This window comes from Myxine glutinosa, chromosome 8 (assembly GCF_964187855.1).
Source record: "Myxine glutinosa chromosome 8, kmMyxGlut1.1, whole genome shotgun sequence".
NCBI lineage: Eukaryota > Metazoa > Chordata > Myxini > Myxiniformes > Myxinidae > Myxine > Myxine glutinosa.
This window is the reverse complement of record NC_136268.1, coordinates 105,812,884-105,836,117: the sequence shown is the minus strand read 5'-3', so window position 1 is coordinate 105,836,117 and position 23,234 is coordinate 105,812,884. Positions and strand designations below refer to the sequence as shown.

The following is a 23,234-nucleotide window of genomic DNA, read 5'->3' as shown; positions in this document are numbered from 1 at the left end:
CCCCCCACCCCCTCAGTGTACGCACCTCGCAGCTGCAGCGATGACTACCCGTGTGGCAAGTTCTCTGTAATATTCCGTGCGCACGAGGCTGCAGGCATAGTGACGTGTAGCGATGTTCGCACACGTACAGTAGAGCGCACTCAGATCTGTGCTGGTGATCGAGACTATGCCACAAGTACGCACGTTGCGAAAAGCTGCATCCAGGTAGCACACTGCAGGACCGAATGGGTCCAGGTGTCTGGAGAAGAAAGTGATTTCGCAGCAAAATGTCAAAGTGATATGTAAGCTATAGTGAAGGTTATCAAGCAATTTAAAGGGGAGCATAATAAATAACCCTTAAACAATAAACATCCATTAGTTTCCTTGGAAACCTTTAAAAATGACCACTTTGATAAGTGCCCTTTACAAGTGGCTTTGCCATGAGCTCACATGAAGTCGTACGCACGAAGGTGCATGAGCACATTGGCGTCGAGCTGCGTGACCAGAATTTTGTTTCCATCTGAGGTATTGTTCTCCTCTTCCTTGTCCATCTCCATGGTGTTTACTCCAGTGTGCCGCTCGACAACCGCGAGCCTGCAGGTCGATCCTCGATGGTGCTTGATACCTATCTGCGAGGTTCCTGACGCATCAATCCCTTCCTTTTCTCCGAGCACAAAGTCAGCTTCTCCGTCCCTCTCAATGTCACCCTTGCCTTCCTCCTCGCCAGAATGGCCGTCCCAGCTCGTTCTCCATCGCTGCACAGCTAGACCGTTCATCCGCACGTTTTGCTCAACGACGTCTGCTGCCTGCTCAGAGAGGTCATTGATGGTAACCCGGACAGCTCCTCCGAGTAACCGCGCCCATTGCAAACCCATGATTCCTGCGGTAATCCCAAAAAAATAAAAAAATCACTATGGGCTTTTGCCATGCAATGCAAATACACTTTTTACAATACACTGAACTCCTCAAATTGAATAAAACAATTACGTAACAAAGAAATCTGCCTCCTTGTTAACAAGAAACATATCTGTCAAAGTAGTGTTTGCGGTGAGAGAGGAGTGGGGTGAGAGGGGTGGGGGGGGGGGGGGGCAACAACATTGAAAATAGAATGAAGCGCAAATCATCGTTTATAAAGTGACTTGTACAACAAGCTCCTGAAAGCAATCCGTGAGAAATAGAGTTATGTTGTTAAAAAGAGCACACGCTGTGCGCACACACCTGTGGCCCCAAACGCGTCAAGGCAGTCCAGTGGTTGCCTCTCATGTACCAAGGCAGCGAGGGTGCACATCACCAACTGCCTGCCAGCGGCACATGATGATATATATACATTATACAAGCAATAACATTCGGACAAAAAGGCTGTATGGCCCATCGTACCTATACAAAATTGGATTCCATTAATTTATCCAAAACTCTCACCATCCTCGTCTCATGCAATGAACAATAACATCTTATTCTGGTTCCTACATGCTTCCCACATACAACTTCATAGCTAAAGGTAAACAATACAGTCGGACCCTGCTATTCGCAGTTTATAAAATGCGACCCGTTTCTCTATTCGCGGAAAAGTGTCCCGCGTAATCGCGTTTTAAAAAATACATATTAGAGGCCATGTTCCTCGAAATCGCGTTTTCCCCCCCCCTATTCACGGCCATGTTCAACGAATTCGCAGTTTTTCAGGGGAGCAAAAAAAAAAAAAAAAATCATGAGCTGCTAGCTTGACACATTTATAAAACCCATCTTTCACCCGCCATGCATAAAGCAGTTGGACATGTGCAAAATAACATCTTCTACGAGCCGCGAGTATGACCTGCTTCTACATTCACTGCGGTGTGCTTTGCGCGTTTTCATGGCTTTCGCGGCCGAGAATTTCCGCCGCACTATAAGTGAGCTTCGCGAGATGTTACACCAGCTGCACAACACTTCATCCCTGCGAGTTACTGTACAGAACGAAAACACTCCACAGTATTTATTAGTGCAATTAGCTGTCTCGTTTTTCCCCAATGAAACTGGCACGGCATGCATTCATGGAATTCCATCGACATTCGTGGGATTTGCCTCGCCATTTCCAGGATTATCGCCGACTTTTGCGGGATTTGCCTCGCCATTTGCGGGATTATCGCCGACATTCGCGGGTTTTGTCTCGCCATTTCCAGGACTTTCATCGACCTTCGCGAATTATCGTCGACATTCTCAGGATTTGCCTCACCAGTCACGGATTTTGCCTCGCCATTCGCAGTTTGGTACTCTCCATTCATGGATTTTCATGACTCGGGAACCATTACCACTCTTTCCATTGAAACAATGCCCCAATATTCACGGTTTCGCAATTCGCGGTATTTTTAAGGAATGTATCTCCCCTTGAATAGCGGGGTCCCACAGTATACGGCGTACCACAAGCAACGTTAATGGGCTCACAATGCTTGGAAGAAGACAACTACCTTCATACCGGTTCAGTTTCATACGTGGGTTGAAGAAGGAGTCTGAACGCTCAGGAGTGCTGTAGTTTGGTAGTACATGCACCTGAGTGTTACCTTCATGCAGCACCTGAGGAACTGGGAATCAGGTGGGGAGACAGGTCCAAAGTACCAGGAAATAAATAAATTTGGAAGCAACAAACAGTATTAAGCATAGGTGAGAGTACATACATCAAACAAAACAGCTTCACTGCAACTCAAACCTAAACCAGACAGTCAAACTCCCCAACTGGCCAGCTTTCCACTCCCAACTGAAAACACACCCACAACGCATCATGGGAACAAACCATCAGGCTGGAAGTTGAGGCTTTCGCCCCGGCGCTGGTGGCCTTGCAAATGAGCCAGCATGTCGGAGCGTCTGTTCACCGTGGCTGAGCAAACAGCGCAGTGGTAATGTGAGTAGGTCTTGGTGGATACCTGCGCACGGTAAAAAACACACGCGATTAGAAACACTGCGGAAAGCACAATGATAATGTAATTAATGGGATTGCCACCCGTAAATTGAAACAAACCTTTTATTTAAAAAAAGAAGAAGATTTCTACATTTGAACAAAACCTCATTCCTTAATTCCTCAGGAAAACATCTTCAAAGCATTCAGCGTCTGATGTTAATCAGTGTTTCTATCATATTCGGAGGTATATATTGTTGCGGATATGGGATTTGGCCTCCATCCATATCCGCTTGTAAATATTCCCCTATTTCCCCAATACTCCCCAACTATCCCCAATCCCCCATTCCCTAGTCCCATTGTCTGTACACAACACTCTGTAGCCCCGACCTTCCCCTTTTTCCCCCATTAAATGTCGCATCCAGGTCCACCGCATCTCACGTAGACAACTATAGGACATCTTGCTAGTTATTCTTAGTCTATGTCAGTTAAGGACTCGTTTCCATTAATTCTGACTCTTCGTTGCACCAGAATGTGATTGTATGGCACCAGTAGTGAGTTTAGGACCTCCCAATACCTCCCCGCATCTCTTCCTCATGAAACAACAACACCAACAACAACAACAGCGGCGCGGGGAGTGCACGTCCTCACTCCAGCTTGGTTAGCCGCCATTGACCACGTGCTCCGACGGGGTTACCACACAGGGGCTGACTGTCAGCTCCTCGTCAAGGGCGGAGCCCGGTAACCCCCCCGCACCCAATAAGAAGCGGCGGACCGATTCCATCTGGGGCGGAGCTAACGAGCCGAGGGCGTGTCACTCCCCGCTGGATATACGCAGCCACTTACCGGAGGTGACGTCAGATGCGGCTCAGCTACGACGACAAAAGGACGCCACCTCCTAGCGCTAAAAGATACCTCCCGCCTCTCTGGACCGGACCGGGTCGATTCTGCCCCTGAGCTCAAGGTGCACCTTGAGCTATCAACTGCCTGCCCTTCCTTGCCAGCAATCCCTGTGTGAGTCAGTCTTGTCCCGTTTGTCTGTGGTCTGTCGGGGCTAAGATAAGACCGTGTATAAGTGCCCATCTTTCTGTGCTGTACCTCTTGTGCCGTGTAATCTAAACGTTCCGCATACCCAATATTATATCCTCCTCCGGAGGTCTTGAGAACTGTACCCCTGGTGTCGTGTCATTTAACCCAGCCGTTGTGTCCCTTCCTTCATTGATTTAGCATAGCGCGATTCGGCCAACGTTCGAGTGGAATCGGGTAAACTGTGCAGACGCGGTCATACCAAACCGCTCGGTAAACTAACATCCAAAACCGCATCTGTAACATTTGGTGTCGGGAAGTGGGATTCGATCCGGAGCGCGTTTCACGCGCTCGAAATTATAACGGCGAAATTTGATTGTGTTTTACAAAAAAAAAAAAAAAACCCGAATTTTGAAAGTCGCGCTATGGCAGACCAAGACGGCTGGGTTCCGGTAGAGGAGAGTGAGGCAGGGTCGATCCAGGACCAAATTGAGGGACATGAGGAGAGCGAAGCAGTGAGGGTAGCAGGGTCGCAAAATGGCGTCGTCGCGCACGAGGTTGCGGGCGCGCAAAATGGCGCCTCGCACATAGCTACGGCGGCCGCACCCGCTGCACAAGTGGGAGGGATGGCCCAAATGCAGGCCCTCATGGAGCAATTTATGGCGCAAATGCAGGCGTCCCTCAAACTGCAGAGCGAGCAATTAGGGGTAATGGGGAACCGGATGGATGCTCAGGGTGAGCGATTGGAGGGCCAAATGGGGGTAATGGGGAACCGGATGGAGGCTCAGAGTGAGCAAATGGGGGTAATGAGGGACGAAGCGAGGGGTACCGGTGAGGGGTTAGACAATAATTTTAAGGGATTAGACAAGAAATTTGGGAAATTAGACAATAGATTAGGGGAAATACAGGAGGGGTTAACGGGGGTAGAAAATAGAATGGCTGCCCAGGAGAATCAGATAGAGGGAGTGAAGAATGGGTTAGAGGGGTTAGAAAACAGTATGGAAGGCAAATTGAGGGACATGAGGGACCAAGCGGAAAGGGAAGTTAAACAAATGGGGCAGCAGATAGAGGGGGTCAGAATGGGGGTAGAAACCAAACTGGATGCTCACAGGGAGGAAATGGAGCAGATGAGGGTGGCATCTGGGCAGGAGATGCAAGTGATGGGAGAAGAGATCAGAAGAGGGGTGAGTGAGGAGATCGGAGGAGTGCGCGAGGAGGTGAGGCACTGTAAGGAGCGCATGGAGAAGGAGGTGAGAAAGGGGACTGTAAAATTGCAAGGTGGTATAGAGGAGTTGACGCTGGGAGTAGAACAACTGACAGTGGGACAAAAGGAGTTGGGGGAGCAGGTAAAGAAGAACACAGCGGTAATAGAGGGTTTAAAATCGACACAGAAGGAGATGAAAAAGGACGTAGGGGTAATTAAAAAAGAGTGTCAGACGGTACATGAGGACCTGACGAGGAAAATGGACAAGGTGGTAGAGGTGATGGAGGTTAAAGAGCGGGAGGTGCGGGAGCACATAGAAAAAAATAAAGTGGAGTTAGAGGAAGAACTTAAGGGGGCGCACGAGGAGATGAAGGAGGTGAAGCAGAAATTAGAGGAAGTGGAAGAAGGGGTGAGCGAAATTAAGAAGCGACGGAGAGAGGATAAGAAAGAGATAAAGGAGGAAGTAAAAGAATTGGTCCAAAGTCTGTGTTCGGATCGTGATGATGTGCTCATTAACCGGATGAGGGATTCGCAGGTGATGGAGGAGAAGCGAAGAGGAAGAGGACCCGGTGTAAGTGGTGACCAATATGGTCGTGCGTATGATGCGCCAGGTGATTTAAGAAGCTTGGGGGTCGAGATGGACCCGGGTGTTCGTGAGAGGCCGTTGGTGAAGTGTGCGACAGGTCTGGTGTGCGAAAAAGGAGGTGTGCGAGAAAGTCCGACTCTGGGGTGTGTGAGGAAAAAGTGCGTGCCAAGGAGTGAAGGTGCTGGCGAGAGTGAGTCGGTCGTAGCGCGTGTGCGAGGGAGCACATGGAAGCGCGTGGTGAGGAGTGTTACGGAGGGTGTAAAGGGAGAATGCACGCCTGTGGTGAGTGTTACAGAGGGTGTGATGGGAGAGTGTGCGCAAGAGTGTGCGCGAGAGAGGTGTGTAACGGACGGGTGCATGAGGAAAGAGTGCGCTGTCAAGAGTAAGGGTGAGTGCGCTGTCAAGAGTAGTGGTGAGAGTAGTGAGAGTGACAAGGAGCGTGAGTTGGTGGTGACAGGTGAGCGAGGATGTACACCTGGAATGGAAGGATGCACACCTGGAATGATAGAGCGTGAGTGGGAATGCACGCTGGAATTGGTAGTGAGGCACGTGGTTGGGTGTGCGAGTAAGAGCACACCTGTGATTGTCACAGAGGAGGTGACCGAGGGAGGGGCGCGAAGAGGTGTATTGGTGAGGTGTGCGAGCGACGAATGTGTGCCAAAGTGTTCGGTGGTCAGGTGTGTGACCAAGGCTGGAAGTGGGATGAGTGTACCTGGGTGTGTTAGAGAAGGTACGACGAGGAGCATGGAAACGGCTGGATGTATGAGCACGAAAGGGGTAGCGTATGCTTGTAAGCATCCAGGTGAGGCATCGACGGTAACCGGGTTAGAGGTTAGGTCGACCTTTAGCCGAAGCGGGCCCTCGGTGCGTGCCGGGCTTCGCGTGCCGCGAGAACCAGCGGGGATCCGAGCCACGGCGGGTTCGAAAGGACCGCCGTGCGCGATCCACGCTGGGCCTCGCGTGGAACGGCCGCGTCCGGGCTCCACTAGGCGGAGCGGGCAGCCCGATAGGAAGGGTCGTCATGGCGACCACTTTCTATTGAGACGTGCCGGCAGGTCGAGATCGGGACATTGGATGGCTCCACGCCGAGGTGGTGCGTGGGGTCTCGGGCCGGGTAAGCCCCCGTCCCTGCCCCGAATGCGGGACGTATCCAGCCGCTGGCACCAAACAACCCGCATTCATGGCTTGGCTTTACGAAGCCGGGCTTTGGACAGGAATTGGCGCACCGAGAGGCATTAGTGAGTAGACGGGTGATGAGGTTAGTGTTTTGGACCCAAAATTAGAGAAAAACAAAATTTGATGATTGGCAAAGGAGTGGCAGTAATGATTGGCAGATGATGAGTAGTGATTGGCAAATTTTTGATTTGTTGAAATTTGATGTGCAAAATTGGTAGTGAGCGATGGGCCCGGTGGGTAAGGGTGGCATCCCTGCCACCCTTCCCAGGTGGGGGCAAATGCGCTATAGCTTATGGGGTTGATGGCAGTGAAAACTAGCCCGGGTGGGTTAGGATATATCATGTGTAGGGATCTAGCGAAGATGACATTAGGTAACGTTAAGTTTAGATAGTGACTGATACCTGTAGTGGGGACGCAGGTAGATTAGTGTGGATGATAATGACGAGGGAGCGCAATAGTTTAAAGGGACGACTGGGAAGCGCAAGTTTCAGAGGGGAGTAGTTAGATGAGATGATGCTGTGTGAGAACTGGACAGGTGTGTGGAGCAGTGTATGAGTAGTGAGTGTTGTGGATCAGCGCGAATGCGCTTGGGGAGAGAAGGGTGCAGGTGGCACCAGGTGTGAGAGCACAGGTGTGCAAGTACAGGTGTGTGGAATATATGGAGCAGAGAATGAGTGGTGTGGAGAGAGTTGGAGTAAGTGGTACGGAGTGGTGTGCATGGTGCGAAGGTGTGGATGGGGGAAGAGTGGACCCCTTTCACGAGTACCCGGGGCGGGTAGTGTAAGTGTTAGGTAGAGGGTATAGGTAAATTGTGGTTGGATATTGGCATTTGTGGTGCGGTTGCAGAATGGTATTGTGGATGGGTGCATTAGTGTGTGGAAATGGCTGGGCGTGTAGCCTGTTAGGGGGTGTAGTTGGTTTGGGCACTCCACCACTGTGAGGATGTCGGCCAGGTGAGGCCGCAGGTGGGCTCTGGGAGCCGGTAGAGTTGTGGATGGGGCCCGAGGATCCGGAGGACGGACCCGGGTAGCCCAGTGCCAGAGAGGGCACCGAGTGGGGAGAGCGCCAGAGGGCCTTCCCCAGGTAGATAGGTTAGGGTAAGGAGCAGGTAAGCTCGGAGGCAACTGCAGTGGTGGAGGTGTGCAGGTGGGTAGACCTGCTGGGAGAGCTACACGTCACAGCCCAGAAATTGTGCGAGGGCACCGGGAGATGAATCGGGGGAGTGAGACCCCAAATTGAGAGGCACCACAGTTTGGTCAATGGGAATTGGTTTGTAGAACCAATAGTGTAAGTTGGCCAATGGATTGGCAGGGAAAGACCCCGGGTAATGTAAAGTTGTTAAAGTCATTTAGGAAATAGTTAGGATTGATGAACCTGTCGCACCATACACAGCCACTTACCTGTGGTGATGATGACTCCACACCTGTGTTTTCTTTGTTCTGTTGCAGGAAATAAGAATTGCTGTGTGGATTGGTGAGACACATCACGACGTGGATGAGACATTGGGGTGATTCCATCTCTCCCTCCCTAGGAGGGACTGATGATGAATTGGTGATGGCAAATTTTGATGTTGAGTTGGAGATGGCAAATTTTGATGAGAGTTGGAAATAGCAAATTTGATTGGTTAGGAGGGAGAGAAGACGAATTTGGTTTATGGGAGGAACGGGGAAGACAGTAGGGGCGTTTGTTGATTTGTAAAGTAGATGTTTATGGGTAGTGTTGTGTTTTGTGGATACAGTAAGGGGTAAGGGAGGGGCAATGTAGGTTACCTGGTGGGGGGGGGGGGGGCGTACGGTAGGAACGTAACTGTCTCACCTGGTTCCCATGTGCCCCCAGTGTGCATTACCTTATATTGCGTGCACTTTTGCGCCCTTACCACCTTACTCACTTGTCTTCTTCTTTTGTCTCCCACCTCCGAGGATCTGGCTTTGGGGCAGAGAGAGAGGAGAGAGAGGTGCTGGCTCCGCAGTTGTGGGCCTGTACTTTCGCTGCTTGCTGCCTGGATCGATACACCATATGGACCGCAATTTTTGTGGCCACCCACCATGGACCGCAGTCTTTTGCGGCCAAGCACCACCCGTTGATGGACCTATGGGTCAACGTGGCACCTATGCCATACAGGTGAACCACTAATAGTTGGCCCCCTGACGGCCACAATGCAGAAATGGACGCGGTTGGTGCCTTTCTTTATTTTTGAAGGAAGCCAGAACACCAAGTGGGCTCCAAGGCAAGACCAGCGGCAGAACATCGGCCGGCTGCGACACCACCGGTGACTATGAACATTTTATTGGTGCACCGGATGGTGCTGACTGTGTTATGGGGTGGTGCTTTTGGTGCTTGGAAGGGGTGCTCTGCACATTTATTAAAGGCCGTAAGGCCACAGGGCACTCGTGGGTTGGTGTATCGATGCTGGCATGCGTTCTCTCTCTATGCATAACATCTGCATGTGTTCCTCCAAAAACAGGTCCTGGATCGTAGTGTAAATATCAGCGTAGTCTTGTGTAAATAATGCTCCCTACCGGCTGTATGTTTAGTTTGAGGATTCTTTCCGCGATTCGGTTATCCTGTGGGTGTGTTTCTGTGAGGAGAAGGGTGCAACGTCGCAGGGGGACATATTTACTCATTTGTGAACATCTGTAAAACTGTCGCACTCAGGGTTGAGTTAATAGTAGAGGGAACTACATCTGAGTGCCACACTAAAGTAGGTAAAGATTTATCGGGTCGGGACGCCCCGAGGTAGAGAAGGGTGCAATGTTGCGGATATGGGATTTGGCCTCCATCCATATCCGCTTGTAAATATTCCCCTATTTCCCCAATACTCCCCAACTATCCCCAATCCCCCATTCCCTAGTCCCATTGTCTGTACACAACACTCTGTAGCCCCGACCTTCCCCTTTTTCCCCCATTAAATGTCGCATCCAGGTCCACCGCATCTCACGTAGACAACTATAGGACATCTTGCTAGTTATTCTTAGTCTATGTCAGTTAAGGACTCGTTTCCATTAATTCTGACTCTTCGTTGCACCAGAATGTGATTGTATGGCACCAGTAGAGAGTTTAGGACCTCCCAATACCTCCCCGCATCTCTTCCTCATGAAACAACAACACCAACAACAACAACAGCGGCGCGGGGAGTGCGCGTCCTCACTCCGGCTTGGTTAGCCGCCATTGACCACGTGCTCCGACGGGGTTACCACACAGGGGCTGACTGTCAGCTCCTCGTCAAGGGCGGAGCCCGGTAACCCCCCCGCACCCAATAAGAAGCGGCGGACCGATTCCATCTGGGGCGGAGCTAACGAGCCGAGGGCGTGTCACTCCCCGCTGGATATACGCAGCCACTTACCGGAGGTGACGTCAGATGCGGCTCAGCTACGACGACAAAAGGACGCCACCTCCTAGCGCTAAAAGATACCTCCCGCCTCTCTGGACCGGACCGGGTCGATTCTGCCCCTGAGCTCAAGGTGCACCTTGAGCTATCAACTGCCTGCCCTTCCTTGCCAGCAATCCCTGTGTGAGTCAGTCTTGTCCCGTTTGTCTGTGGTCTGTCAGGGCTAAGATAAGACCGTGTATAAGTGCCCATCTTTCGGTGCTGTACCTCTTGTGCCGTGTAATCTAAACGTTCCGCATACCCAATATTATATCCTCCTCCGGAGGTCTTGAGAACTGTACCCCTGGTGTCGTGACATTTAACCCAGCCGTTGTGTCCCTTCCTTCATTGATTTAGCATAGCGCGATTCGGCCAACGTTCGAGTGGAATCGGGTAAACTGTGCAGACGCGGTCATACCAAACCGCTCGGTAAACTAACATCCAAAACCGCGTCTGTAACAATATATATATATATATATATATATATATATATATATTGTTGCGGAGATGAGGACTGTATTTTTTTTTGATTATGTGTATTGTGGTAAATTGGTGTGAATTATTATTATTGTTGTTGTTATTCTGTGCCTCCTGCCTCCGGAGCTGTGTAAAGATCAAAAGGGCGTCCCATAGTCCACAAGCATACACGTCAGCCAATCATAGAATATCCATGTTCGATAGTTATATCTTATTCTGTGTTTTAGGATAAGGCTGTGTCTCCCATTAATTGAAATACTCCATTGCACCAGTGAAAGAGAATAGACCCCCTTTCCTTCCCATCCCCAAAAATCTCCCTTTCCCTCCCCTCCAAAAACCTCCATTGACCTCATATTACATCCCCTCTCGTCATTGCCGAGCCTCGATTGCTCATATTACCTCCCCTCCAATAACCACCATTGACCTCATATTACCTCCCCTCCAATAACCACCATTGACCTCATATTACCTCCCCTCCAATAACCGCCATTGACCATGGGCTTTGAGTCGGAGAAGAAAGGCGTGTCTCCACCTCGTCAGAGGGGAGGAGGGGCGCGGCCGCCCGTCGTCATCCAGGGCGGAGCCCGAGGGTCGCGCGACCAACCAGGGCCGAGGTGGGCACCCCCGATGGGCGTGTCCAAAGCGCCGGGGGCGTAATCGCTGGAGGCGCTATAAAAGGCGCAAAAACGGAAGTGGTGAAGGAGAGAAGGGTTGTTGAGAGAGAAGAGTTGGTTGCAGGAGTTGGTTGCAAGGTTGTTGGTTGCGGAAGTTGGTTGCAAAAGGAGTCGGTGGTCAGTTGGTTGCGGTGAGGAGTCGGTGGTGAGGAGTGAGAGAAACACGACAGAGTTGAGGGTTTGGACCAGACAAGTCCGGGGAACGCAGCGGACGGCGGCCGCAGCAGCCAGACCACCCAACCGCCAAAGGGGGCCTGAACGGCGGTTTGGAGCAGGGCCGAAGAGGAACGGCGGCTGCTGAACGCGCCGGTTGTGCTGCATGACCCCCCTTGGACCTCCCTCCCCCTCCAGCCATCCACATCCTGCCATTTCAGCAATTCCCCGCGTGAGTCAGCGTTTTGTTTGTTCTGTCCCTGGGTATTTAATTAAGTCTGTAGGTAAGCTAAATTTGCACTGTGTCACCTGCGTCTTGTGCTTGTAAATAAACGTAATTGTTTCTTTTTGCTTGTGTGTAAATAGTAGGAATAAATGTAGTAGTATTTCAAACCTTTTTTTGTCTTCCTTTTTCCTCTTGCATTGCGTCGTTTCTGTCTTTTCCCTCATTGAGCAGCTAGGGTGCGATACGGCCAAAGTCTGGGTGAATCGGGTGAGTTTTGTTAGGTCGCGGTTTTACACCACCGCTCGGTCTATAACATCTTAACCGCGATCTGTAACAATTGGTGTCTGGGAGTGGAATTCGAGGCCCGAACCAAATTTTTAAAACGAATAGAAAAAAAAATTTGGTCAAAATTTGGAGCGGACGAAATTTGTTTTGTTTTATAAAGTAAAACCCGAATTTTGAAATCGCGCCATGGCTGTTCAAGGCGACGGGATGCCGGTGGGAGAGATAGAGGGGTTAGAAGTAACCCAGGACTTCGGGGAAGAAAGGGAGGAGGAAAATGGCAATGTGGTTGCGGGAATATCAGGCGCGCAAAATGGCGCGCTCGCGCACGTGGTTGAAGGGTCCCAAAATAGCGGCGCCGCGGAGGGCGAGCCCGCGGTGGCGGCTGGGGACGCTGGGCAAACCGGGTTTGACCTCAGATTATTCTTGACCCAACTGATGGCAAAAATGGATGCTCAGGGTGAGCGATTGGAGGGCCAAATGGGGGTAATGGGGAACCGGATGGATGCTCAGGGCGAGCAATTGTGGGTAATGAGGGACGAAGCGAGGGGTACCGGTGAGGGATTAGACAAGAAATTTGGGAAGTTAGACAATAATTTTGAGGAATTAGACAAGAAATTTGGGAAGTTAGACAATAATTTTGAGGAGTTAGACAAGAAATTTGGGAAGTTAGACAATAATTTTGAGGGGTTAGACAACGGGATAAAAGAGGTAAAGAATGGGTTAACGGGGGTGGAAAACAGAATGGCTGCCCAGGAGAATCAGTTAGAGGGGGTGAAAAATGGGTTAATGGGGTTAGAAAATAGGATGGAGGACAAATTGCGGGAAATAGGGGAACAATCCGCCCGGGAAATCGAACAGATGGGGAACCAGATGGAGGAAATACGACGAGGGGTGAGTGAGGAGGTCTCGGGGCTACGCGAGGAGGTAAAGCGAGGCGCAAAGCGTATAGAGAAAGAGGTGAGAAATAATACGGCTAAGTTACAAGGGGGCATAGAGGGTCTGACGGAGGAGGTGGAACAGCTGACAGAGGGACAAACGAAGTTAGTGGAGCAGGTTCAAAAGAACACTGCAGTACTCGGAGGGTTAAAGGCGACACAAAAAGAAATTAAAAACGAATTAATAGCGACACAGAGGCAATGTCAGATGGTACGGGAGGAACTGACAATGAGGGTGGAGGAGGTGACAGAGATAATGGAGACAAAGGACCGGCAGGTGAGGATGCACATAGAGACGGTCACGGTAGCCTTAGAGGACGAACTTGAGGAGACGCACCGAGAAATAAAAGAGGTTAAACAAAAATTAGAGGAAGTGGGAGAAGAGGTGAGTGAAATTAAGAAGGGACGGACAGCAACTAAGAGAGATAAAGGAGGAAGTCATGGAATATGTACAAGGTCTGTGTTCAAATCATGATGCGGTGCTCACTAACCAAATAAAAAGTTTGCAGGTGGCAGAGGAGGTGCGACGAGGTACGGAGGTGAGTGGCAATGTACATGATGTGAGGGGAGATTCAGTCGGCTTGAGGGGTGGTGTAGACCCGGGTGTTCGTGAGGGACCAATGGTAAGAGGTATGACTGGTCCGGAGTGTATGGACAGAGGAGGTGTGCAAGGAGGGTTGGCTATGGGGAGTGAGGGGGGTGCTGGTGAGCAAGGCTGTGGGGGTATGGCGTGGGTAGCGGGTTGCGGAGGGGCGACCCAGGCATCGACACCAGGAGGAGTAGTGTTTGGAGGGACGGGGGACGCGCGGGAGCCCCCCGGGAATAGCGCACTGTGGGAGCCCGAACGGTTTGGTCCCGCGTTGATCCCGCAAGGAGTGACGCGAGGGGTCCGACCTTCGGGCGCCCACAAGGTCCCACTCGCGCCGTATGACGGCAAGAGTGATTTGAGGGCGTACCTGGCGCAGTTTGAGTACGTGTGTAAAGGCAACGGTTGGAATCCGGACGAAGGTGGAGTACACCTGGTGGGGGCACTGCGCAGTGCGGCGGCGGAGGTGCTGACGGCTTTACCACCGGGTGCTCTCACCCTGTCAGCCCTCCGTGCGGCATTAATTAATCGGTTCGGCATTGAACAGCAAAGCGAGCTTGTTAAAGCCCAACTTGCGCAGCGAAAACGCAAGCCCCAGGAGACCATCGGGGAACTTGCTCACGATATTCGCCGCGCGGTCGGGATTGCACACGCGGACATGGCAGCGAGTTCCCAGGAGAGCCTGGCGCTGGATCACTTTATTCAGGCCCTTCCGGATCTGGAGCTCCGGCAACAGCTCGCCATGTGGCGCCCGCAAACCATGAGTCAGGCGGCCGACGCTGCAGCCCGTTGGGAAGCAGCGAGGCCCCTGGCCCGGGGAGGCGAGCGCCATGCAGTGGCGGTGCGTCAGATGGGGCCCGTGATGGGGGGCGGCCTCCCAAGGGGGCCCGCCCCCGACGGGGGCCCTGACCTGGAGAGCATGGTCCGGAGGTTAGTGGATCGGCGCCTGGCGGGACCTGGACCATGGCAGGCGGCCCCAGCGGTGGCACCCGGTAGTCCCCGACAGAGTACCCCAATTCGGACATACAGGGGGGGGAATTTGGAATACCGGAGGCAAGCACCTTACCAGGTGAGGTGCTATAATTGTGCTCGGATGGGTCACCGTGCATGGGAGTGTCGAGCTCCGCGCCGGGACGTTCCCCGCCAGCCGATGCCCTCAACTCCGCCCAGTATCGATCGGCCTAGCCGACCTCAGACACCCCCCCGCCAGGGCCCGGGAAACTAGAACGTGCCGGGCATGCAGGGCGGTGTTCGGCAGTAGAGGATGGGGAGAAGCCCTCGTTGACGCGACAGGTCATTCATTGTGGCCGAATTGGGACGGGTAGTTTGACAATTCGGTGCAAAATTGCCGGCGTGGGGGTAGACGCCGTGGTGGACACGGGAGCCAGCGCCACGATCATCAGCCCCGTGGTCCTTAATTCGAGTGCAGACGGCTGGGGTAAAATCCAGCGTCTGGAAAATCATAGTTTGCAGTTGGCTACCGGGGCAACGGCTCCGATCATAGGGCGTGGTTTTGTGACCCTCAAGTTGGGATCGGTGAAGCAAGAGATAGAGGTTTGGGTGGCGGAGGTGTGCGACCCATGCTTAATAGGGTTGGATTTGTTGACTGCCAGCGGTTGTAAAATCGACTTGAGTCGGGGGATCCTGCGATGGGGAGTGGAAGAGCTACCATTGGAGGGGCTGAGCACGGCCGAGAGGGTGGAGCTGGAGGCTCCTGAGGCCGTGACCATCCCTCCGGGGGCCGAGACCATAGTGCCGGCCCGATGGTCAGCTCGCCCGACATGGCAGGAATCCTGCGGCCTGGTCGAACCGGTGGCAGCGCTATCCATACCTGGTTTAATCGTGGGCCGTACCCTTGTAAAAACGGACGGGCCGGTGGTGGCCGTCCGAGTAATTAATCTTAGCACAGAACCACGCACTATAGTGAGGGGCACGAAGGTAGCTGGCTGCACCCCAGTTAGAGAAGTCGCGTCAGTGAGGGGCGAGAACGTCCAGCCGAGCCGGCCCCAGGGGGAGCCTTCAATAAGTTCTAGGAATTGGCCCGATCCCATTTGCGAGATGGTAAATCGTAGTAGTGTAGAGTTGGGAGGTACCCAGAGGGAGGCCTTACACAAACTAGTTGGGTCCCATTTGGACCTCTTCTCCTTGTCCACCGAGGATATTGGACGTACGGGCCTGGTGAAACATCAGATCCACACCGGTGAGGCCCGGCCTATTCGTCAGGCCGCCCGACGGCTCCCTTGGAGCAAGAGGGCGGAAGCTGACGAGCAGGTTGAAAAAATGCTCGACGCAGGCGTGATCGAGCCCTCGGGAAGTCCTTGGATGTCACCTGTTGTGCTGGTCAAAAAGAAAGATGGGACCACGCGGTTCTGCGTGGACTATCGCCAGCTAAACAACGTGACACTCAAGGACTCATATCCCCTGCCAAGGATTGATGACACCCTCGATGCCGTTGCGGGCTCAAATTGGTTCTCAACTTTGGACCTCAAGAGTGGGTATTGGCAGGTGGAGATGGATAGGGCAGGGAAGGAGAAAACGGCATTTTCCACAGGTAAGGGACTGTATCAGTTTACTGTGATGCCGTTTGGTTTGTGTAACGCCCCCGCCACCTTTGAAAGATTGATGGAGCATGTACTGGGCGGCATGCCATGGCAATCATGCCTGGTGTACCTGGATGACGTCCTGGTACATGCCCAAACGTTCCCCCAGGCAGTAGCTAATTTGGACCAGGTGTTCGGGTGCCTCAGACAGGCAGGGTTGAAGCTGAACCCGAGCAAGTGCACTTTGTTTGCAAGAGAGGTGGCCTATTTAGGTCACGTGATCGGCCGCGAGGGGGTAAAAACGGACCCAGACAAAATTAAAGCGGTAGAGGAGTGGCCCGCACCACGTACCATCAAGGAGGTGCGGGGATTTTTGGGACTCTGCTCCTACTACCGGCGCTTTGTGGCGAAATTTGCGGAGTTGGCCCGTCCCCTCCACCGGCTTACGGAGAAGGGGACGCGATTTAATTGGACACGGGAGTGCCACGAGGCCTTCCAAAAATTGAAGGGGTGTCTAACATCCGCACCCCTTCTAGCTTACCCCACTAGCAACGGGGCATTTACCCTGGACACGGATGCGAGCCAGGAAGGATTGGGCGCAGTTTTGTCTCAGACACAGGAGGGCGTGGAGAGAGTGATTGGTTATTATAGTCGGGCCTTAAGTAGGCCCGAGCGAAATTATTGCGTCACTCGCAAAGAGTTATTGGCCATGCTGGCTGCCATGAACCATTTCCACCCGTACCTGTACGGGCGGAAATTTTTGGTTAGAACTGACCATTCCTCCTTGCAATGGCTCCTTCGGTTCAAGGAACCGGAGGGCCAAATTGCAAGGTGGTTGGAAAAGTTGCAGCAGTACGATTTTGATGTGGCCCATAGGGCCGGGAAGGCCCATGGTAATGCGGACGCACTCTCTCGGCGTCCTTGTCTGGGGGAAAACTGTAAATTTTGTGCGAGACACGAGGAGAGGGAGCAATTGGGCGATTCCGCCCCGATTCTCGTCGTCCGGGCAACCTGGGTGAGAGGGCCAATTTTGCCACTAACCGCGGACGAGGAATTTGGAGAGTTGGCTTGGAGCACGGCCCAGCAGGAGGATCCTGTTCTGGGGCCGGTGTTCCAATGGGTCAAATTGGGGCAAAGACCAAAGGGGGAAGAGGTCACCCCCCTCGGGGCGCAAACAAAGGCGTATTGGGCTCAGTGGCAGACCCTGGAATTGAAAGGCAACATCTTGTATCGCAAGTGGGTGGAGGTTCCCTCTGATAGAACTTCCTGGCTGGTGATAGTCCCTGACAAATTCAAGAACGTCATATTGCAACAGGTGCATGGTACCCGCTCCGGCGGCCATTTGGGCAGGACAAAGACAATATCTCGGGTCCGCCGGAGGTTCTATTGGGTGAATATGGGGCGCGACATACAGGACTGGTGTCGGAGATGCGACGCCTGTTCTGCCAAAAAGGGACCAGCACGGAGGATGAGGGCCCCCCTTCAATTACATCAGGTGGGGGCCCCCCTTGAGCGGGTGGCTATGGATATTCTAGGACCGCTGCCCCGCACCCGCCAAGGTAATAAGTATATCCTCGTTGTAATGGACTATTTCACCAAGTGGCCGGAGGCCTATGCCCTCCCCAACCAAGAAGCAGGGGTGGTAGCACAGGCCTTCGTAGAAGGATTTGTATGTCGGCACGGGATTCCACAGGAGCTGCACACCGATCAGGGTCGAAATTTTGAAAGTCAATTACTAAAAGATGTGTGCAGACTCCTGTCAATTCGGAAAACCAGGACCACGCCCTTGCGGCCACAATCTGACGGGATGGTGGAAAGGTTCAATCGAACATTGATCCAACAACTGGCATTGTTCACCACCACCCGTCAGGATGACTGGGACGAACATCTCCCGTACCTGTTGATGGCCTACCGAACTAGCCAGCACGGGGCCACCGCATGCAGTCCAGCGTTGCTTATGTATGGGCGGGAGTTACGGGCTCCCGCCGACTTGCTATGCGGTCCCGTGCCAGACACCACGGACACACCGCCGAGGGAGGGGTACGCACGTCACCTGGAGGAAGGCATGGAGCGGGTCCATGCCTTCGCCCGCCGCCAGCTCCATCTGGCGGGGGCCAAGATGAAGCGCAGGTACGACGACCGGAGCCAGGGGAGTCAATACGCTCCGGGGATGAAGATTTGGTTCTTTAATCCCCGGAGGCGGAAGGGAAGGTGCCCAAAACTCACCTCCCCCTGGCAAGGCCCGGGAGTCGTCCTGTCGCAAATCTGTGACGTGGTCATTAAGATCAAAATGGGGCCACGGACCCCCCCTCGGATCGTCCATGCCGACCGGATAAGACCTTATGCCGGCGAGCAGGCGCCCTCATGGATCGCCTCGGCTCTAGATGCCGAGGCAGGACCCAGTACCTCTTGCGACGGGGGCTCGTAGCGTCAGAGGACTGGGGGGATGGTAGTGAGAGATGCCCCGCTGTGGTGGGATGGCAACTCTGTCATCCCTCACAAAGTGGGGGCAAATGCGCAATAGCTTATGGGGTTGATGGCAGTGAAAACTAGCCCGGGTGGGTTAGGATATATCGTGTGTAGGGATCTAGCGAAGATGACATAAGGTGACGTTAAGGTTTAGTTAGTGACTGATACCTGTAGTGGGGACGCAGGTAGATTAGTATGGATGATAATGACGAGGGAGCGCAATAGTTTAAAGGGGCGACTGGGAAGCGCAAGTTTCAGAGGGGAGTAGTTAGATGAGATGATGCTGGTTGAGAATTGAACAGGTGTGATTGCACAGGTGTGCAACTGAACAGGTGTGTGGAGCAGTGTATGAGTGAGTGATGGTGATGTGTGTTGTGTTGACCAACTGGTCCAGAAAGAGGAGGAGGGTGCAGGTGGCACCAGGTGAGATTGCACAGGTGTGCAACGACAGGTGAATGGAGGACAGGTGTATGGAATAAATGGTATGGAGTATTGGAATGGATGGTCGTGGAGTGGGTATGGTGGAAATTGTGGAGTGGAGTGGATGGTGCGAAGGTGTGAATGGGGAAAGAGTGGACCCCCATCACGGATACCCGGGGCGGGTAGTGTAAGTGTTAGGTAGAGGGTACAGGTAAATTGTGGTTGGATATTGGCATCTGTGGTGCGGTTGGAAGAATGATGTTTGGATGGGTGCATTAGTGTTGTGGAAATGGCTGGGCGTGTAGCCTGTTAGTGTGTGTAGTTGGTTTGGGCACTCCACCACTGTAAGGATGTCGGCCAGGTGAGGCCGCAGGTGGGCTCTGGGAGCCGGTAGTAGTTGTTGTGGATGGGGCCCGAGAATCCGGAGGACGGACCCGGGTAGCCCAGTGCCAGAGGGCACCATGGGGTGACAGAGCCAGGAGAGGGGCTGCCCCCAGTTAGATAGGTTAGGGTGAGGAGCTAGGTAAGCTCGGGTGGCAACTACAGTGGTGGAGGTGTGCAGGTGGGTAGACCTGTTGGGAGAGCTACACGTCGCGGCCCAGAAATTGTGCGAGGGCACCGGGAGATGAATCGGGGGAGTGAGACCCCAAATTGAGAAGCACCACAGTTTGGTCAATGGGGATTGGTTGTTAGAACCCATAGTGTAAGTGGCCAATGGATTGGCAGGGAAAGACCCCGGGTAGTGTAAAGTGTGTTAAAGTCATTTAGAGGATAGTTAGGATGAAGGATCTCCTCGCACCATCTGCACCCACTCACCTGAGGTGACAGGTAACTCCACACCATGCCATGTTTTATTATTTTTTATTGTGCAAATGTTTGGAATGTGAGACGCATCATGACGTGGGTGTGACATTGTGCGTGATTCCATCTCTCCCTCCTTATGAGGATTGATGATGAATTTGGTGATGGCAAATTTTGGATAGAGGGATTGTGGTGACGAATTTGGTATAGAGGAAATATGGGGAAGACGTGACAGTAGTGACAAATTTGTAAATGTGTAGATTTTTGTACATATGGGGTGAGGGCAAGGGTAGGTGACAGGGGGGTGACGTACGGTAGGGACGAGCTTTCTCACTTCGCCCTCCGTACGCATTTCGCCTTGCATTGCCTTATTGATGTGTACCCTTGTGACCTTACCCCTCGCTCATTTGTCTATCCCCTTTTGTCTCCCACATGACCTGTGCGCCATTGGGTGCCGAGGGGAGCGTGCGTGGGTCGGCCATTGTGCGCCCGAAATTCCCAGAACCAGCTGTCTGCATCGATGCACCACATTATGGACCACATGTTTGTGGCCGAGCACCACGTATGGACCCCATGGGTTGGGGCATGGCCCCTCTGCTGGAACCGGCCATGAGGGCCCGAAATCTTGCTGGCGGACCTTGGCCACAGGGCACCGATGCCCCACAGGTGAACTACACTAGTCGGCCCTGTGGGCCATAAATAAAGTAAAAATGGACACGTTGGGTGCATTTCATTTTATGCTCAAATAGGCCGCCAGTAAGAAAATGAAAGGAAATGACAACATCTGGAAGAAAATAATAACCAGCAGAGGGAGCCGAAGAGCAAGAGATCACCTGCAGGGTTTGGGTTTGTTGGATTTATTTTATTGATGAACAGTGGTGACTGCACTGATTGGTGCTTGAGGGTGTGTTGGTGCGTTTTTGGGTGCTTTTAATGGTGCGTCGATGCAGAGCAGACTGTCTCCCCCCCAGAAAGAACAATTACAGGTCCTGGGTTAGTTTTGTAAATAAAAATAGCGTCAATTGTAAATAACTAGGGCATGCCCGTACTATATCTATATCTAAAATTATATCCCCCCCCCCCTCTATTTACATGAAATGGTTTGGTCCAAAGCGAACGGCTTGCGAGTGGTGACAATCCCCCCCCTCTATTTACATGCAATGGTTTGGTCCAAAGCGAACGGCTTCCGGAGTTTGGTAAAGAAATCGCCATCGCGTGCACAAACGCGCAGGAAAGCGAATGAATCGCAAATTCGTTTTTATTAGTTGTAAAACATAGTTTAACGCCAACATAGTTTGCAAACGTGAAATAAATGAATACGCTCTCAAATGTGCCATCCGAGGCAGAGTGTGCCCGCCACGTTCGGCACACGCGATCGTTCGCTGCTCTCTGATTGGTTGAATCGTTTTTTGGACATAGCTCGGTAAGTAATTGTCCGATTAATATGAAACCTTGAAAAGGCACATCCTCGGGTCCCCAGCAATATACCTGGCAAGTTAAAAGTATATCGGACCCGTGGTTGTCGAGAAACAGCGGTCACAGACAAACAAACGTACAGACAGAGATTACTGGAATTATAGATAGATGCTCCCCACCGTCAGTGTATAGTTTGAAGACCATTCCGCAATTCGATTAACTGTGGGCGTACGTCTGTTAGGCAGGGTGCAATGGAGCAGCGGGACACATTTATTTATGGTTTAAAACTGTCGCACTCAGGGTCAGGTTAAAAATAGAGGGAACTACACCTACGTGTCACACTAAATAAAAGTTGTAGGCCCGGGACGTGCCTAAGAGGAGGAGGGTGCAGTGTTGCGGAGATGAGGACTGTATTTTTTTTTGATTATGTGTATTGTGGTAAATTGGTGTGAATTATTATTATTGTTGTTGTTATTCTGTGCCTCCTGCCTCCGGAGCTGTGTAAAGATCAAAAGGGCGTCCCATAGTCCACAAGCATACACGTCAGCCAATCATAGAATATCCATGTTCGATAGTTATATCTTATTCTGTGTTTTAGGATAAGGCTGTGTCTCCCATTAATTGAAATACTCCATTGCACCAGTGAAAGAGAATAGACCCCCTTTCCTTCCCATCCCCAAAAATCTCCCTTTCCCTCCCCTCCAAAAACCTCCATTGACCTCATATTACATCCCCTCTCGTCATTGCCGAGCCTCGATTGCTCATATTACCTCCCCTCCAATAACCACCATTGACCTCATATTACCTCCCCTCCAATAACCACCATTGACCTCATATTACCTCCCCTCCAATAACCGCCATTGACCATGGGCTTTGAGTCGGAGAAGAAAGGCGTGTCTCCACCTCGTCAGAGGGGAGGAGGGGCGCGGCCGCCCGTCGTCATCCAGGGCGGAGCCCGAGGGTCGCGCGACCAACCAGGGCCGAGGTGGGCACCCCCGATGGGCGTGTCCAAAGCGCCGGGGGCGTAATCGCTGGAGGCGCTATAAAAGGCGCAAAAACGGAAGTGGTGAAGGAGAGAAGGGTTGTTGAGAGAGAAGAGTTGGTTGCAGGAGTTGGTTGCAAGGTTGTTGGTTGCGGAAGTTGGTTGCAAAAGGAGTCGGTGGTCAGTTGGTTGCGGTGAGGAGTCGGTGGTGAGGAGTGAGAGAAACACGACAGAGTTGAGGGTTTGGACCAGACAAGTCCGGGGAACGCAGCGGACGGCGGCCGCAGCAGCCAGACCACCCAACCGCCAAAGGGGGCCTGAACGGCGGTTTGGAGCAGGGCCGAAGAGGAACGGCGGCTGCTGAACGCGCCGGTTGTGCTGCATGACCCCCCTTGGACCTCCCTCCCCCTCCAGCCATCCACATCCTGCCATTTCAGCAATTCCCCGTGTGAGTCAGCGTTTTGTTTGTTCTGTCCCTGGGTATTTAATTAAGTCTGTAGGTAAGCTAAATTTGCACTGTGTCACCTGCGTCTTGTGCTTGTAAATAAACGTAATTGTTTCTTTTTGCTTGTGTGTAAATAGTAGGAATAAATGTAGTAGTATTTCAAACCTTTTTTTGTCTTCCTTTTTCCTCTTGCATTGCGTCGTTTCTGTCTTTTCCCTCATTGAGCAGCTAGGGTGCGATACGGCCAAAGTCTGGGTGAATCGGGTGAGTTTTGTTAGGTCGCGGTTTTACACCACCGCTCGGTCTATAACATCATAACCGCGATCTGTAACAATATATATATATATATATATATATATATATATATATATATATATATATATGCCCGCTGTATTACCCACGAAAGTGAAGATATATATATATCTTCACTTTCGTGACTCGGAAACATATACAGAAATATATGTGTGTATATATACAATATACATACACACACATATACTCATCATACACCTATTACGGCTGTTTATTTAATGGTTAGAGTTTATACATTTTATGGGTAATACAGCATTTCAGAGCCAAGAGGTGAGGATGAGGTAAAGGACTGGGACAGGAGCCACAGTT

The 23,234-nt window shown here is 52.0% G+C and overlaps 1 protein-coding gene across 2 annotated transcripts in view; it reads right to left on the bottom strand.

Annotated features, from left to right (window-relative positions):
• TRMT1L (tRNA methyltransferase 1L) overlaps window positions 1–23,234 on the bottom strand; it is a 56,230-nt gene that overhangs the window by 7,207 nt on the left and 25,789 nt on the right. For both annotated transcript variants that reach the window (XM_068125051.2, XM_068125052.2), the window contains exons 6-10: window positions 2,744–2,873; window positions 2,429–2,534; window positions 1,198–1,277; window positions 430–859; window positions 26–238 (exon numbers count right to left, since the gene is read on the bottom strand). In XM_068125051.2, the coding sequence (XP_067981152.2) occupies window positions 26–238; window positions 430–859; window positions 1,198–1,277; window positions 2,429–2,534; window positions 2,744–2,873 (959 nt within the window). The remainder of the gene's footprint in view (window positions 1–25; window positions 239–429; window positions 860–1,197; window positions 1,278–2,428; window positions 2,535–2,743; window positions 2,874–23,234) is intronic.